General features: G+C 38.4%; 1 protein-coding gene across 1 annotated transcript; it reads right to left on the bottom strand.

Annotated features, from left to right (window-relative positions):
- Positions 1-9,993: 9,993 nt before the first annotated feature.
- Positions 9,994-10,965, bottom strand: LOC102390164 (olfactory receptor 7A17-like). Its single transcript, XM_006073531.2, has one exon. The coding sequence runs from the start codon at positions 10,960-10,962 to the stop codon at positions 9,994-9,996; it is 969 nt and encodes a 322-aa protein (XP_006073593.2). The 5' UTR covers positions 10,963-10,965.
- Between the last annotated feature and the right edge of the window lie 3,296 nt (positions 10,966-14,261).

The following is a 14,261-nucleotide window of genomic DNA, read 5'->3' as shown; positions in this document are numbered from 1 at the left end:
AACTTCTGAAACAATGTTGAATAGTAGTGGTGAGAGTGGGCATCCTTATCTTGTTCCTGACTTTAGTGGAAATGCTTTCAATTTTTCACCATTGAGGATAATGTTTGCTGTGCATTTATCATATATGGCTTTTATTATGTTGAGGTTTGCTCCTTCTATGCCTGCTTTCTGGAGGTTTTTTTTTTTTTTATCATAAATGGATGTTGAATTTTGTCAAAGACTTTCTCTGCATCTATTGAGATAATTGTATGGCTTTTATCTTTCAATTTGTTAATGTGGTGTATCACATTGATTGATTTGCAAATATTGAAGAATCCTTGCATCCATGTGATAAAGCCCACTTGGTCATGATGTATGATCTTTTTAATATGTTGTTGGAATCTGTTTGATAGAATTTTGTTAAGGATTTTTTGCATTTATGTTCATCCGTGATATTGGCCTGAAGTTTTCTTTTTTAGTGGCATATTTGTCAGGTTTTGGTATTAGGGTGATGGTGGCCTCATAGAATAAGTTTGGAAGTTTACCTTCCTCTGCAATTTTCTGGACGAGTTTGAGTCGGATAGGTTTTAGCTCTTTTCGAAATTTTTGGTAGAATTCAGATGTGAAGCCATCTGGTCCTGGGCTTTTATTTGTGGAAGATTTCTGATCATGGTTTCGATTTCTGTGCTTGTGATGGGTCTGTTAAGATTTTCTATTTCTTCCTGGTTCAGTTTTGGAAAGTTTTACTATTCTAAGAATTTGTCCATTTCTTCCAAGTTGTCCAGTTTATTGGCATATAGTTGCTGATAGTAGTCTCTTATGATCCTTTGTGTTTCTGTGTTATCTGTTGTGATTTCTCCATTTTCATTTCTAATTTTATTGATTTGATTCATCTCACTTTGTTTCTTGATGAGTCTGGCTAATGGTTTGTCTATTTTATTTATCTTCTCAAAGAACCAGCTTTTAGCTTTTTTGATTTTTGCTATGGTCTCTTTTGCTTCTTTTGCATTTATTTCTGCCTTAATTTTTATGATTTCTTTCCTTCTCCTAATCCTGGGGTTTTTCATTTCTTCCTTTTCTAGGTGCTTTTGGTGTAGAGTTAAGTTATTTATTTGATTTCTCTCCTATTTCTTGAGGTAGGCTTCTATTGTTATGAACATTCCCCTTCAGTTCAGTTCAGGTCAGTCGTTCAGTCGTGTCCAACTCTTTGAGACCCCAGGAACTGAAGCACGCCAGGCCCCACTGTCCATCATCAACTCCTGGAGTCCACCCAAACCCATGTCCACTGAGTCAGTGATGCCATCCAACCATCTCATCCTCTATCGTCCCATTCTCCTCTTGGCCTAAATCTTTCCCATCATCAGGGTCTTTTCCAATGAGTCAGCTCTTTGCATCACATGGCCAAAGTATTGGAGTTTCAGCTTCAACATCAGTCCTTCCAATGAACACCTAGGACTGATCTCCTTTAGGATGGACCGGTTGGATCTCCTTGCAGTCCAAGGGACTCTCAAGAGTCTTCTCCAACACCACAGTTCAAAAGCATCAATTCTTCGGGGGTCAGATTTCTTTATAGTCCAACTCTCACATCCATACATGACCACTGGAAAAACCATAGCCTTGACTAGATGGACCTTTGTTGGTAAAGTAATATCTCTGCATTTTAATATGCTGTCTAGATTGGTTATAACTTTCCTTCCAAGGAGTAAGCGTCTTCTAATTTCATGGCTGCAATCACCATCTGCAGTGATTTTGGAGCCCCCCAAAATAAAGTCAGCCACTGTTTCCACTGTTTCCCCATCTATTTGCCATGAAGTGATGGGACCAGATGCCATGATCTTCATTTTCTGAATGTTGAGCTTTAAGCCAACTTTTTCACTTTCCTCTTTTACTTTCATCAAGAGGCTCTTTAGTTCTTTTTCACTTTGTGCCATAAGGGTGGTGTCATCTGCATATCTGAGGTTATTGATATTTCTGCCGGCAATCTTGATTCCAGCTTGTGTTTCTTCCAGCCCAGCGTTTCTCATGATTTACTCTGCATATAAGTTAAATAAGCAGGGTGACAATATACAGCCTTGACTTACCCCTTTTCTTATTTGGAACCAGTCTGTTGTTCCATGTCCGGTTCTAACTCTTGCTTCCTGACCTGCATATAGGTTTCTCAAGAGGCAGGTCAGATGGTCTGATATTCCCATCTCTTGAAGCATTTTCCACAGTTTTTGTGATCCACACAGTCAAAGGTTTTGGAATAGTCAATAAAGCAGAAATAGATGTTTTTCTGGAACTCCTTTCCTTTTTCGATGATCCAGTGGATGTTGGCAATTTGACCTCTGGTTCCTCTGCCTTTTCTAAAACCAGCTTGAACATCTGGAATTTCATGATTCACGTACTGCTGTAGCCTGGCTTTCAGAATTTCTAGCATTACTTTACTAGCATGGGAGATGAGTGCAATTGTGCGGTAGTTTGAGCATTCTTTGGCATTGCCTTTCTTTGGGATTGGAATGAAAACTGAAGTTTTCCAGTCCTGTGGCCACTGCTGAGTTTTCCAAATTTGCTGACATATTGAGTGCAGCCCTTTCACAGCATCATTTTTCAGGATTTGGAATAGCTCAACTGGAATTCCATCACCTGCACTAGCTTTGTTCATAGTGACACTTTCTAAGGCCCACTTGACTTCACATTCCAGGATGTCTGGCTCTAGGTTAATGATCACACCATCATGATTATCTGGATTGTGAAGATCTTTTTTGTACAGTTCTTCTGTGTATTCTTGCCACCTCTTCTTAATATCTTCTGCTTTTTTTAGGTCCATACCATTTCTGTCCTTTATCGAGCCCATCTTTGCATGAAATGTTCCCTTGGTATCTCTAATTTTCTTGAAGAAACCTCTAGTATTTCCCATTCTGTTGTTGTCCTCTATTTCTTTACATTGATTGCTGAAGAAGGCTTATTCTCTCCTTGCTATTCTTTGGAACTCTGCATTCAGATCCTTATATCTTTCCTTTTCTCCTTTGCTTTTTGCTTCTGTTCTTTTCACAGCTATTTTTAAGGCCTCCTCAGACAGCCATTTTTCTTTTTTGCATTTCTTTTCCATGGGGATGGTCTTGATCCCTGTCTCCTGTACAATGTCACGAACCTCACTCCATAGTTCATCAGGCACTCTATCTATCAGATCTAGGCCCTTGAATCTATTTCTCACTTCCACTGTATAATCATAAGGAATTTGATTTAGGTCATACCTGAATGGTCTAGTGGTTTTCCCTACGTTCTTCAATTTCAGTCTGAATTTGGCAATAAGGAGTTCATGATCTGAGCCACAGTCGGCTCCTGGTCTTGTTTTTGCTGACTGTATAGAGCTTCTCCATCTTTGACTGCAAGGAATATAATCAACCTGATTTCGGTGTTGACCATCTGGTGATGTCCATGTGTAGAGTCTTCTCTTGTGTTGTTGGAAGAGGGTGTTTGCTATGACCAGTGCGTTCTCTTGGCAAAACTCTATTAGTCTTTGCCCTGCTTCATTCCATATTCCAAGGCCAAATTTGCCTGTTACTCCAGGTGTTTCTTGACTTCCTACTTTTTCATTCCAGTCGCCTATAAAAAAGGACATCTTTTTTTGGGTGTTAGTTCTAAAAGGTCTTGTAGGTCTTCATAGAACTGTTCAACTTCAGCTTCTTCAGCGTTACTGGTTGGGGCATAGATTTGGATTACTGTGATATTGAATGGTTTGCCTTGGAAATGAACAGAGGTCATTGTGTCATTTTTGAGATTGCATCTAAGTACCGCATTTCAGACTCTTTTGTTGACCATGATGGCTACTCCATTTCTTCTAAGGGATTCCTGCCCGCAGTAGTAGATATAATGGTCATCTGAGTTAAATTCACCCATTGCAGTCCATTTTAGTTCGTTTATTCCTAGAATGTGGACATTCGCTCTTGCCATCACTTGTTTGACCACTTCCAATTTGCCTTGATTCATGGACTTAACATTCCAGGTTCCTATGCAATATTTCTCTTTACAGCATCGAACCTTGCTTCTATCACTAGTCACATTCACAACTGGGTATTGTTTTTGCTTTGGCTCCATCCCTTCATTCTTTCTGGAGTTATTTCTCCACTGATCTCCAGTAGCATATTGGGCAATTATCGACCTGGGGAGTTCCTTGCAACCCCCATTAAATGGTTTAATTAAATATGAATCTACTTTATGCATGTTCTAGGTACTTTTTAACCTCCTGCTTTGGTGCTAGGTCCTGGGGTAAGTGAATCAACACATGAATTCTATGAGAGGAGATTTTTCCCTCTCCACTGACTTTTAGGTCTCCTGCACATAATCTCATTTGTTTTCAAAGCCACATATTCTGGATACTTCTCTCTCTGGTGCAGATAGGCCCCAAGGGTTGGCCTGGCTAGCCTGATGTAAGGCATATACCTATTGTCCCTCAGGGAACATCTCTGTTATGTGTAAGATCCCGCCTATTTGTGGGTCACCAATGCCAGGGGTGGGGTTGTTAGAGAGACCACTTCTCTTCTTCTACCATCTTGATGTGGTCCTATTATTATTTATTGTGGAGGAGAAGTTCATCTAGTTTTTATATGTTTTTCAGAGGAAGTTGATGCATAGGTAGCTGTAGATTAGGTGTGTCCATGAATGGTGGTGAGTGTAGGATATTACTATGTTGCCACATTGAACCGTGTCTCCAGACATTTAATATAAGCCCAATAAGACTCATTTATTTGAAGTTTCTTACACCCAGAACTGTAAGAGCATATATTTGTTTATTTTAAGCAACTAGTTTGGGAGTATTTTACAACAATAGGAATCTAATATAGACATTTATTCAATAAAGTTTGTTTGCAAGGATTGAGTTTAAACTTCTCAGTTCATTCATTGCTGCTGCTGCTGCTGCTAAGTTGCTTCAGTCATGTGCAGCTCTGTGCGACCCCATAGACGGCAGCCCACCAGGCTCCTCCGTCCATGGGATTTTCCAGGCAAGAGTACTGGAGTGGGGTGCCATTGCCTTCTCTGCAGTTCATTCATTAGCTTACCTTAACTAGGGTATTTTTTGTTGAAAATCCACATTAAGTAAAAAAAAAAAGTTTCAGTCTATTAGAAGGTCTTCCATCCCATTAGCTGATACAATGAATTCCTCACTGCCTTACTTTGTTGTACACGTGCCTCACTGTGATGCCTTTTGACTTGAAGACAGGAAATGTGATCCATTATGAAAACTGAGATCACTCACTGTACTTTAAATTTTTATGTCTATATTTCTACATTCTTTTATTTCATTTTACTTGAAATGTTCATTCTTTTCATTTCTATTCTCTCCAAATTTCTCTCAATTTTCCCTTTAATATAAAAGATGGATCCTAATCTTGTCTGTATGTTTGTACATATATGTGTAGGATTGTGCTTATTTGAAACAAAAATGCAGCCAAACACACACACACAGAAACAGATGCAACATTTACTCTTGAGTGTTTTCTTTGGGCTAAAAGTTGAATTTCCATATTCATTTCATTTATTTCTTATTGTGTCCCTATTAAGTTATGTTTATTATTCCACATAACCTTCAGAAATAAGGAAACAGAGGCTCAAATAGTTTAAAATTTTCATAATTACATAAAAACTTTAGAACTATTACACTGTTCATGGTTCGATGCACGATACTGGATGCTTGGGGCTGGTGCACTAGGACAACCCAGAGGGATGGTATGGGGAGGGAGGAGGGAGAAGGGTTCAGGATGGGGAACATGTGTATACCTGTGGTGGATTCATGTTGATATATGGCAAAACCAATACACTATTGTAAAGTTTAAAAAAAAAAAAACAAAAAAAGTAAAAAAGTAAAACTATTACACTGTCAAATTATCCACAAATGAAAATATTTAGTAGATTATCTTATTTTTGTATAACTCTTTTAATTCATTAATTTGTACACTTTATGAAGTTTGTTCTGTATAATTATACTCCAATAATTTAATTAAATGGGAAAAATCTGATGGTGCATGGCTAAGGGTTGAATCTATAAGCATAGACAGCAGGTTCTCACTTAACAGGGCTGTGAGATACATGTTCTAATTGGGATATATGTTCTAGATATAGAAACTGTGTTATTAAATTTAAGTAGTTCATGTGATAAGCTAATTTTTTATGTAAATAGATGTTAAATCTTAAGATAAAACTATGATAAACTGAGAGGAAAAATTGATTCAAGACAGATGAGCACTACAGTCTTACTAACATCATGAGTTCAGTTCAGTCACTCAGTTGTGTCCGAATCTTTGCAGCCCCATGGGCTTCCCTGTCCAGCAGCCAGGCTTCCTTGTCCAGCAGCAACTCCATGAATGAGTCTTAAAAACACAGTGTGACAGCTGACTACATGCTTATGAGGAGCACAAAGAAATTAGTATGACTCCACAGCTTACAAATTTGTCTAATGATAAAGATACTAGATATTATTATTTAATCCCATTGACACAGAATGATTTGTTATGCATCAATAACTAATGATGCAATAATGAGCATGAACAGAATGAGTGCAATTATAATAATCTGGAGATTTTAATTTTTGGCATATATTCTGATATTTGAAGAAAAGACACATGGTCATTGTGTTATTTCAGTTTATTTCAGGTAACTGTAGGAACAAGTGACTATCTTGAGGCTCCCTTCTAGGTAACTAGGACACACATAGGAACATGTTTGTGCAGAAAAATGGATGACCCTGAATCATATGACTGAGCAGGATATCAAACTCTCTTGTGGATTATCCTCTGATCATTAAGAATGAAGAGATTCCTGAGCATGAAGGAGATGATAAATGAATGAACTGACATTATTCATTCACCATTCCTTATTTTTAGCAAAAGTCAGGAAAGGAGAGAGATTTCATAGAACAAGAGAAAGAGTCCTAATAGTTAGTAGGATTAGAAGTTTCCAAGCAGAAACAGGATAACAATGATGTAATAAAACATAAAACACAGTAACCAATCATTCATCTCAATGAATATAATCCCTGACTTATGATAAAATACCTTCCATGCATTAATAAATAGATGTACAATAAATAGATGAAAAATATTGTGCACAGTAACAGAATGTATGACTTGACATTTTGCTTCCTCATATTTATGGCCATCTGTGATACTAAAATCATACTGTAAAAAATAAAAACTTGAAGTGGTCCATTTTCAAGGACAACTAGCCTAGAGTGACAGCCTGCTGATGTAATAACCATCAGAATCCTTGCACAGGAAAATCCAGACAAAGGGAGAGTAACAAATCCAGGTGACTTCCTTGGGAAGATTATTGACCCTGTAGTTATTCATGCCAATTAGGAACTGTGAGAGTTCCTTGCACGAGGAGGGGATAAAAACCCCATTGTACCAGTTCTGGGTTTGCCTGCCCACCAGACATCAAATCTTGCAAGACTGTCATCAAAGCCTCACTTCTCCCTGAGCCTCGTGTCTTCACGTTCCTTCCTGGGGTTTGGGCCAGTGGCTTTATTTACCAAAGTATCACTCAAATTTTTCTTTCCATGTAAACTTCCATGTGAGATATGTATTTGATAATCAATTTTTGCAAGTGACTGTGGTACGCATTCTGGATGCCAAGGTGGATAATTGAATAAGACAGAAGAGCAGTTATAAAAAACACAGTAGCAGGCTTGTAGCTTTAATATCTGATACTAATATTTTGATTACAATTTAAGAGCCAGAAATTCAACTTTTGATTTCCGAGGCATTCATTTCAAGGACAGTCATGTAGAATAAACATATTGCCAACTGCTGCTATTGTTCAGTCACTAAGTTGTGTCTGACTCTTTGCAACCCCATGGCCTGCAGCATGCCAGGCTTCCCTGTCCTTCTCTATCCCTAGGAGCTTGCTTAAACTCACGTCCATTGAGTCAGTGATGCCATCCAATCATCTCATCCTCTGTCGTCCCCTTCTCCTCCTGCCCTCAATCTTTCCAAGCATTAGGGTCTTTTCCAGTGAATTGGCTCTTTGCCTCAAATGGCCAAAGTATTGAAGCTTCAGTTTCAGCATCAGTCCTTCCAATGAATATTCAGGGTTGATTTCCTTTAGGATTTATTGATTTTATCTCTTTGCAGTTGAAGGGACCCCCAAGAGTCTTATCCAATACCACAGCTCAAAAGCATCAATTCATCAGTGGCTTCCCTTGTGGCTCAGCTGGTAAAGAATCCACCTGCAATGTTGGAGACCTGGGTTCGATCCCTCTGTTGGGAAAAGCCCCTGGAGAAGGAAAGGGCTACCCACTCCAATATTCTGGCCTGGAGAATTCCAGGGACTGTATAGTCATTAAAGTCAAAAAGAGTTGGACACGACTGAGTGACTTTCACTTTCACACTTTTCAGCCTTTTTAATGGTCCAACACACATCTGTACGTGACTACTGGAAAAAGCTATGTCAGCTTTGACTATGCAGAACTTTGTTGGCAAAATGATGTCTATATTTTTCAATGGGCTGCCAAGGTTTATCATAGCTTTTCTTCCAAGGAGCAAGTGTATTTTAATTTCATGTCTGCAGTCAACATCCTCAGTGATTTTGGAGCTCAAGAAAATAAAATCTGCCACTGTGTCCATTTTTTCCTCATCTATTTGCCATGAAGTGATGGAACCAGATGCCATGATCTTAGTTTTTTTTTGATGTTGAGTTTTAAGTCAACTTTTCCACTCTCCTCTTTCACCTTCATCAAGAGACTCTTTTGCTCCTCTTCACTTTCTGCCATTAGGGTGGTGTCATCTGCATATTGTCAGCTGTACGACACAGCTACTACAGAAGCATTCAAGTCACCCCCTCCAATGAAGTTGCCCTTTTAGAAAGCCTGAGTAAATACATGACTGAGCACATGAGTGAACCTGCTTTTTCCTGATCATGCCCTTATTCCACTATTTGTTTTAAATTCACCAATAATGAGTGAACTATAAGACTCCTAGCCACCCCACCCACAAAACCCAATACAGGCAGAGCCCCCCAGTCGGCGCTCTCTTTTTCTCTCTACCTAAGACCTAAGTGATGGCATGCTATTTGCTCTCCAGTATTGGTGATTACAAACTTTGTGGGTTTTTTTAAGTTTCCCAATAGATATTTCCGAGAGGCATCTTTCAATCATAATAAATACCAGAAGGACCTCTCCAGTAACAGCATAGACTTGGTCAGGAAGATCTCTGTGTTTTCTTGAAATAATTAATACAAGCCAGGTGAGCGCCTCAGACACTCCTAGCCAATAGTATCGCTATCAGTAGGCTGGGACTTAAATGGATTAATGTTCAAATCTCCAAGGTGAAGAACAGAAGTTAAAGTGGCAATAGAAAAATAATAGATTAAAGTAAAATCTGTAGCTTCATATTTTCCTCTACAATGAAATAACATAAATGGCTTTAGTTGCCAAGTCTAGTTTGTTTTCCCCATGTAAGTAATGCACTCATACAGAAAACAAAAGTAAAATCACTTGGTATGATATGTGTCATTGAAAATAAATAATTTTTAAGGAATGGACTTCCCTTGTGGATCAGTGATAAGTAATCCATCAGTCAACACAAGAGATGCATGTTCAATCCCTAGTCTGGGAAGATGCCCTGGGAAAGGAAATGACAACCCATTTCTCAGTATTCTTGCCTGGGAAATCCCATGGACAGAGGGGCTGACAGGCTACATACAGTCCATGAGATTGCAGAGTCAGACACAACTGAATGACTAGACAATAACAATTTTTAAATAATCCAATTTGCCCCAGGTAAGATACTGAAATCTTCAAATGTTCTTGGTCCAAAATTGAGAAAAAAAACTTTGTGAATGCATGACTATGAAAAAAGGGAAAACTGCCTATGTATCAGACAGATCTGAAACTTAATAAAGTGAGTGACAAATTGTATAGAGGAGTTAAATTCAAAGAAATTAAAACTCCAGGTTATAAATAGGAGTAGCAAGTTCTGCTTTAGCAATCTGATTAAGGAAAAGCAATTTCTGCCTCTGTGGCTTTGAGTCCTGTAGTCATGGGTACTTCTTCAGCCCCAGGACAATTGGCCCATATAGAACTGCCATCCCAATGATTCTTCTCAGAGCCCTCCTTATGTCTTTGTTCCTCAGACTGTAGATGAAGGGGTTCAGCATGGGTGTGACCACAGTGTACATCACTGAGGCTGTTGCACTTGACTGTGAGCTGTGGGTAGTACCAGAGCTAAGATACACTCCTAAGGCTGTACAGTAAAATAAGGAGACAACTGAGAGGTGAGATGCACAGGAAGAAAATGCTTTATACTTCCCCTGAGCAGATGAGATTCTTCGTATGGAGGATGCTATCTTAGAGTAAGAATAGAGGATACCAGTGAGGGAAACACTGCCTAGCAGCATACTTGCAAAATACAGCACAATGTCATTAAGAAAGGTGTCAGAACAGGCAAGTTGGACCACCTGAGTAATCTCACAGAAAAAGTGGGGGATTTCCAAATCTGTACAGAAGGACAGCCACAGCACCATTAAGCTTTGTAACAAGGAATTCAGGACACTCATCATCCAGGACATCAGAGCCAGGAGTCCACAGACCCGGGGATTCATGATGATTGTGTAGTGCAGAGGATAACAGATGGCCACGAAGCGGTCATAGGCCATCACGGTCAGGAGGAAGATTTCCATTGTGGCAAAGAGCAGGAAAAAGTGTATCTGGGTGATGCAGCCTTCATAGGTTATTGTTTTGTTCTCTGTCTGTATATTCTTCAGCATCTTTGGGATGGTGGTGGAAGTGAAGCAGACGTCTACAAAGGAGAGGTTGGAAAGGAAGAAGTACATGGGGGTGTGGAGGTGGGGGTCTGAGCTGACGGCCAGGATGATGAGCAGGTTTCCAATCACAGTGATCAGGTACATGGAGAGGAAAAGTCCAAATATGAGGGGCTGAAATTCTATTTTCTTTGATAATCCCAGAAGAAGAAATTCTGAAATTTGTGTCTCATTCCCTGGTTCCATGTGGTGAATTTGACAGGCAGAAAAGACAAAATACTATAGCTAATTTTCTCAAACATTGGCACTGCAGACACAGTTGAAATTCTACGATTTATATTTTGCACTCTAAAATCCATATCCATAATTTTTGTATGGAATTTCCATTTCGCAGGATCCCTGATGCCATCTCAGAATAGGAATGCCTATTCCACATTGTTTTTCCTCTAGTAGTCATGTACTCTACACTGTTAGTGAGAAATTCAGAATGCCTCGAATATAGTAAAGGTATTTTGGTTTACTTTGTTCAGCTCTGTGTGTGTTTGTTGGCATATGATACATGTGTATTTTTTGCTTAAATGTGCATGCATGCTGCATCACATGTAAAAGGTATGCCGTCGCACAGAGTCAGACATGACTGAAGCTACTTCAGTAGGTTTGGATATACTCCAAAATGTTTCTAATCAATTGCAGTAATTGAGGAATAGTTTATTTTTTGTTTGTTTGTTTTTTAAAAGACAAGTTCCTGCCGAGGGAAAAGCAATATGAATAAAGAGTTCAGCAGAAGAGACAGGTTGCAGAGAGAACAGCAGCAATGTGTTCAGACTCAAGGGACCACAGCTTCTTCCTCCATTAAAATGTGAGAAACAGATGGGTGGGACCTCACCTGCTTTGTTCACTCTGTGGTTTCATCAGTGTATGCATATACAAAGAAACGCATTTTTAGAAAATAAAATTTATCAAATAAAAAGAATAGCACTGGAAATAAAACCTGTTTAAATTATAGTGCATTGGAAACAAGTTGGCTAAACAAAATTGAACTAAAAGTTAAGATGAAATTATGAAAGAAAAATATAAAATAACTATGGTCACACTAATACTGGATTTGTATATAATTGAAATGGACAAGTGAATGAAATATAATTAAAAAAAAAAAAGTATGGGGAACGGTGGGCTTTCCTATGGCTCAGATGGTAAAGATTCTGCCTGCATTGCAGAAGACTCAGGTTCGATCCCTGGCTTGGAAGATCCCCTGGAGAAGGAAATGGCAACCCACTCCAGTATTCTTGCCTGGAGAATTTCATGGACAGAGGATCCTGGTGGGCTACAGTCCATGGGGTTGCAAAGAATTGGACATAGCTGAGTGACTAACACACACACATAGGGGAAACAGTAACTAAAATTATAATTTCAGTCAGTATAAATATATATATATATATATGTATTTAAAGATCCTTATGAGAAAGATATGTGATCTTTGTTGAATGCAAAAAATATGTTCCACAAGATGGCAGCACTTGATTAATATTTTAAAAATAGATCTGCTGAAGACAAAAAGTAGCAGTAAGGAAAAGTAAGTGAATAACAAGCAACGGAAACATATACATTACCGTATGTAAAATAGATCACCAGTGGGTATTTGCTGTATGGTGCAGGGAACACAGAGCTGATGCTCTGTGACAACCTAGAGGGTTGTGATGGGGTGGGAGGTGGGAGGAAGGTTTAAGAGAGAGAGGACATATGTATACCTATGGCTGATTCGTGTTGATGTATGGCAGAACCCAACACAATATTGTAAAGCAATTATCCTTCAACTAAAAATAAAAAAGAGAATAAAAGTAAAAAAAAAAGAAAAAGAAAAAATTAATCTAAAATTTTTTTTTTTTTTTTTTTTTTTACCACTGCAAATGTAGAACTTTCTATGTTTAAAGAGCAGTTGGAGGAAAGACAAAATATGAGTAACTGATAGATTTGACCACTCACAATTTATGAAGACTCACACAACCCAACAAATACATTACACATACATACAAGGATTAAATGGAAATTAGCAAAGTTTTTCAAAAATTATAATTGTTCAAAAGAATGCATAAAACATAAAAAAGAGAGACTGGAATAGGGAATTCAGACCAGGGAACTGGTTGCAGCTTACAGCAGTTTTGGGTGAAACGGTGTCTGGTACATCTGTGACAGGGAGGGAAAGAGTTGGGAGAGAGAAGTTGCATGCATTTCTATTTTAGCAAGAAGATTCCTCAAGGTATTTAAAATGCATTTCATTCTCCCCTTCTTCTGCAGGCTGGAATACAGTTCCTGGGCTTTTATCTCACAGCTTGAGATGAAATAAATTATAAAGGAAATTATACAGCAAAAAAAGAAGGGGAAAAAAAAAAGAAACAGAAAAAATAAGAGCACTCAAGTACCAGTATGTAAAACAAAGAACATGCACAAACAGTTTTCAGTACAGAAAATAAAGGGCTCAAAAATCCCCAAATATATTCAGCCTCCCAAGTACTGAAATAATTTGTGAAGTAAGGCCCTTTACCATATGACTGTTTGCATAATTAAATGTACTATTTCATTCTTTTTAATGGCTGAGGAATATGTTACTGTATATATGTACTATATCTTCTTTATTCATCCGTTGATGGACATCTAGGTTGCTTCCATGTCCTGCGTATTGTAAATAGTGCTGTTATGAACACTGGAGTACATGCATCTTTTTCCATTATGGTTTTCTCAGGGTATATGTCCAATTGGGATTGCTGGGTCAAATGGGAGGCTTGGGAGGGAGGGGATGTATGGATAATTATAGCTGATTTGCATTGTTGTATGGCAGAAAGCACAACATTGTAAAAATTACACAACCCCCCCCCCCCAAAACATAAAAGAGATACAGTTAAATGCAATATTTTCAAGTGAATACTCTGTGAGAGAAGATTCTATGAGAAGTGTATTTCAAGAACTGTAGTTACAAGACAGGAGATAAGTCCATTGATCTGGATCTTCCTAATGAATTTAGAGCCTTCTCAAACATACCTTATCTTAAATATTAAAAGTAAATGAATAAAATTTCGTCACTTCACTGCAGATCTCACCACGTCTGCTAGTCTATTTTCCTACTTCCCTAAACTGCAAATCTCTTGGAAATTATAAAATTTTACTGACAACACTATGCCTCCCTTCTTGAGTCTCATTCAACTAAATTTTCATTCCCAAACTTAACTGGCAACAATAAATCTTGAATTGATGAATTCAATAGATATTTCTCTATTTAACATTATAAATAAATTGATTATAAATTAGTTAATCAAGCAAATAAACATGGACCTCTCTCAGCTCTGGGTCAGCTGTTTGGGTTTTCAGGTAAATGCTCTTGTTCATTCCCTCTGATTTTCTCCAGCAGTGTCTATGGAGCTCTTAGACTCACCTGGAGGGGAAGTCTGAGATGAAGGTCTCTGTGTGGAAGCCGGTGCCTCCCTGGATGGTGGGGACTGAAGCTCTGTCTCCAGACAAGAAAGAAGAAAGGAGTGAAGCATGGGTTCCTG

The sequence above is a fragment of the Bubalus bubalis genome, chromosome 9 (genome assembly GCF_019923935.1).
Source record: "Bubalus bubalis isolate 160015118507 breed Murrah chromosome 9, NDDB_SH_1, whole genome shotgun sequence".
NCBI classification, from domain to species: Eukaryota; Metazoa; Chordata; class Mammalia; order Artiodactyla; family Bovidae; genus Bubalus; species Bubalus bubalis.
This window is presented reverse-complemented; position numbering and strand designations above follow the sequence as displayed.

Excerpts from the sequence above, each read along its gene's own strand:
- LOC102390164 (XM_006073531.2), bottom strand. The coding sequence starts at position 10,962 with ATGGAACCAGGGAATGAGACACAAATTTCAGAATTTCTTCTTCTGGGA.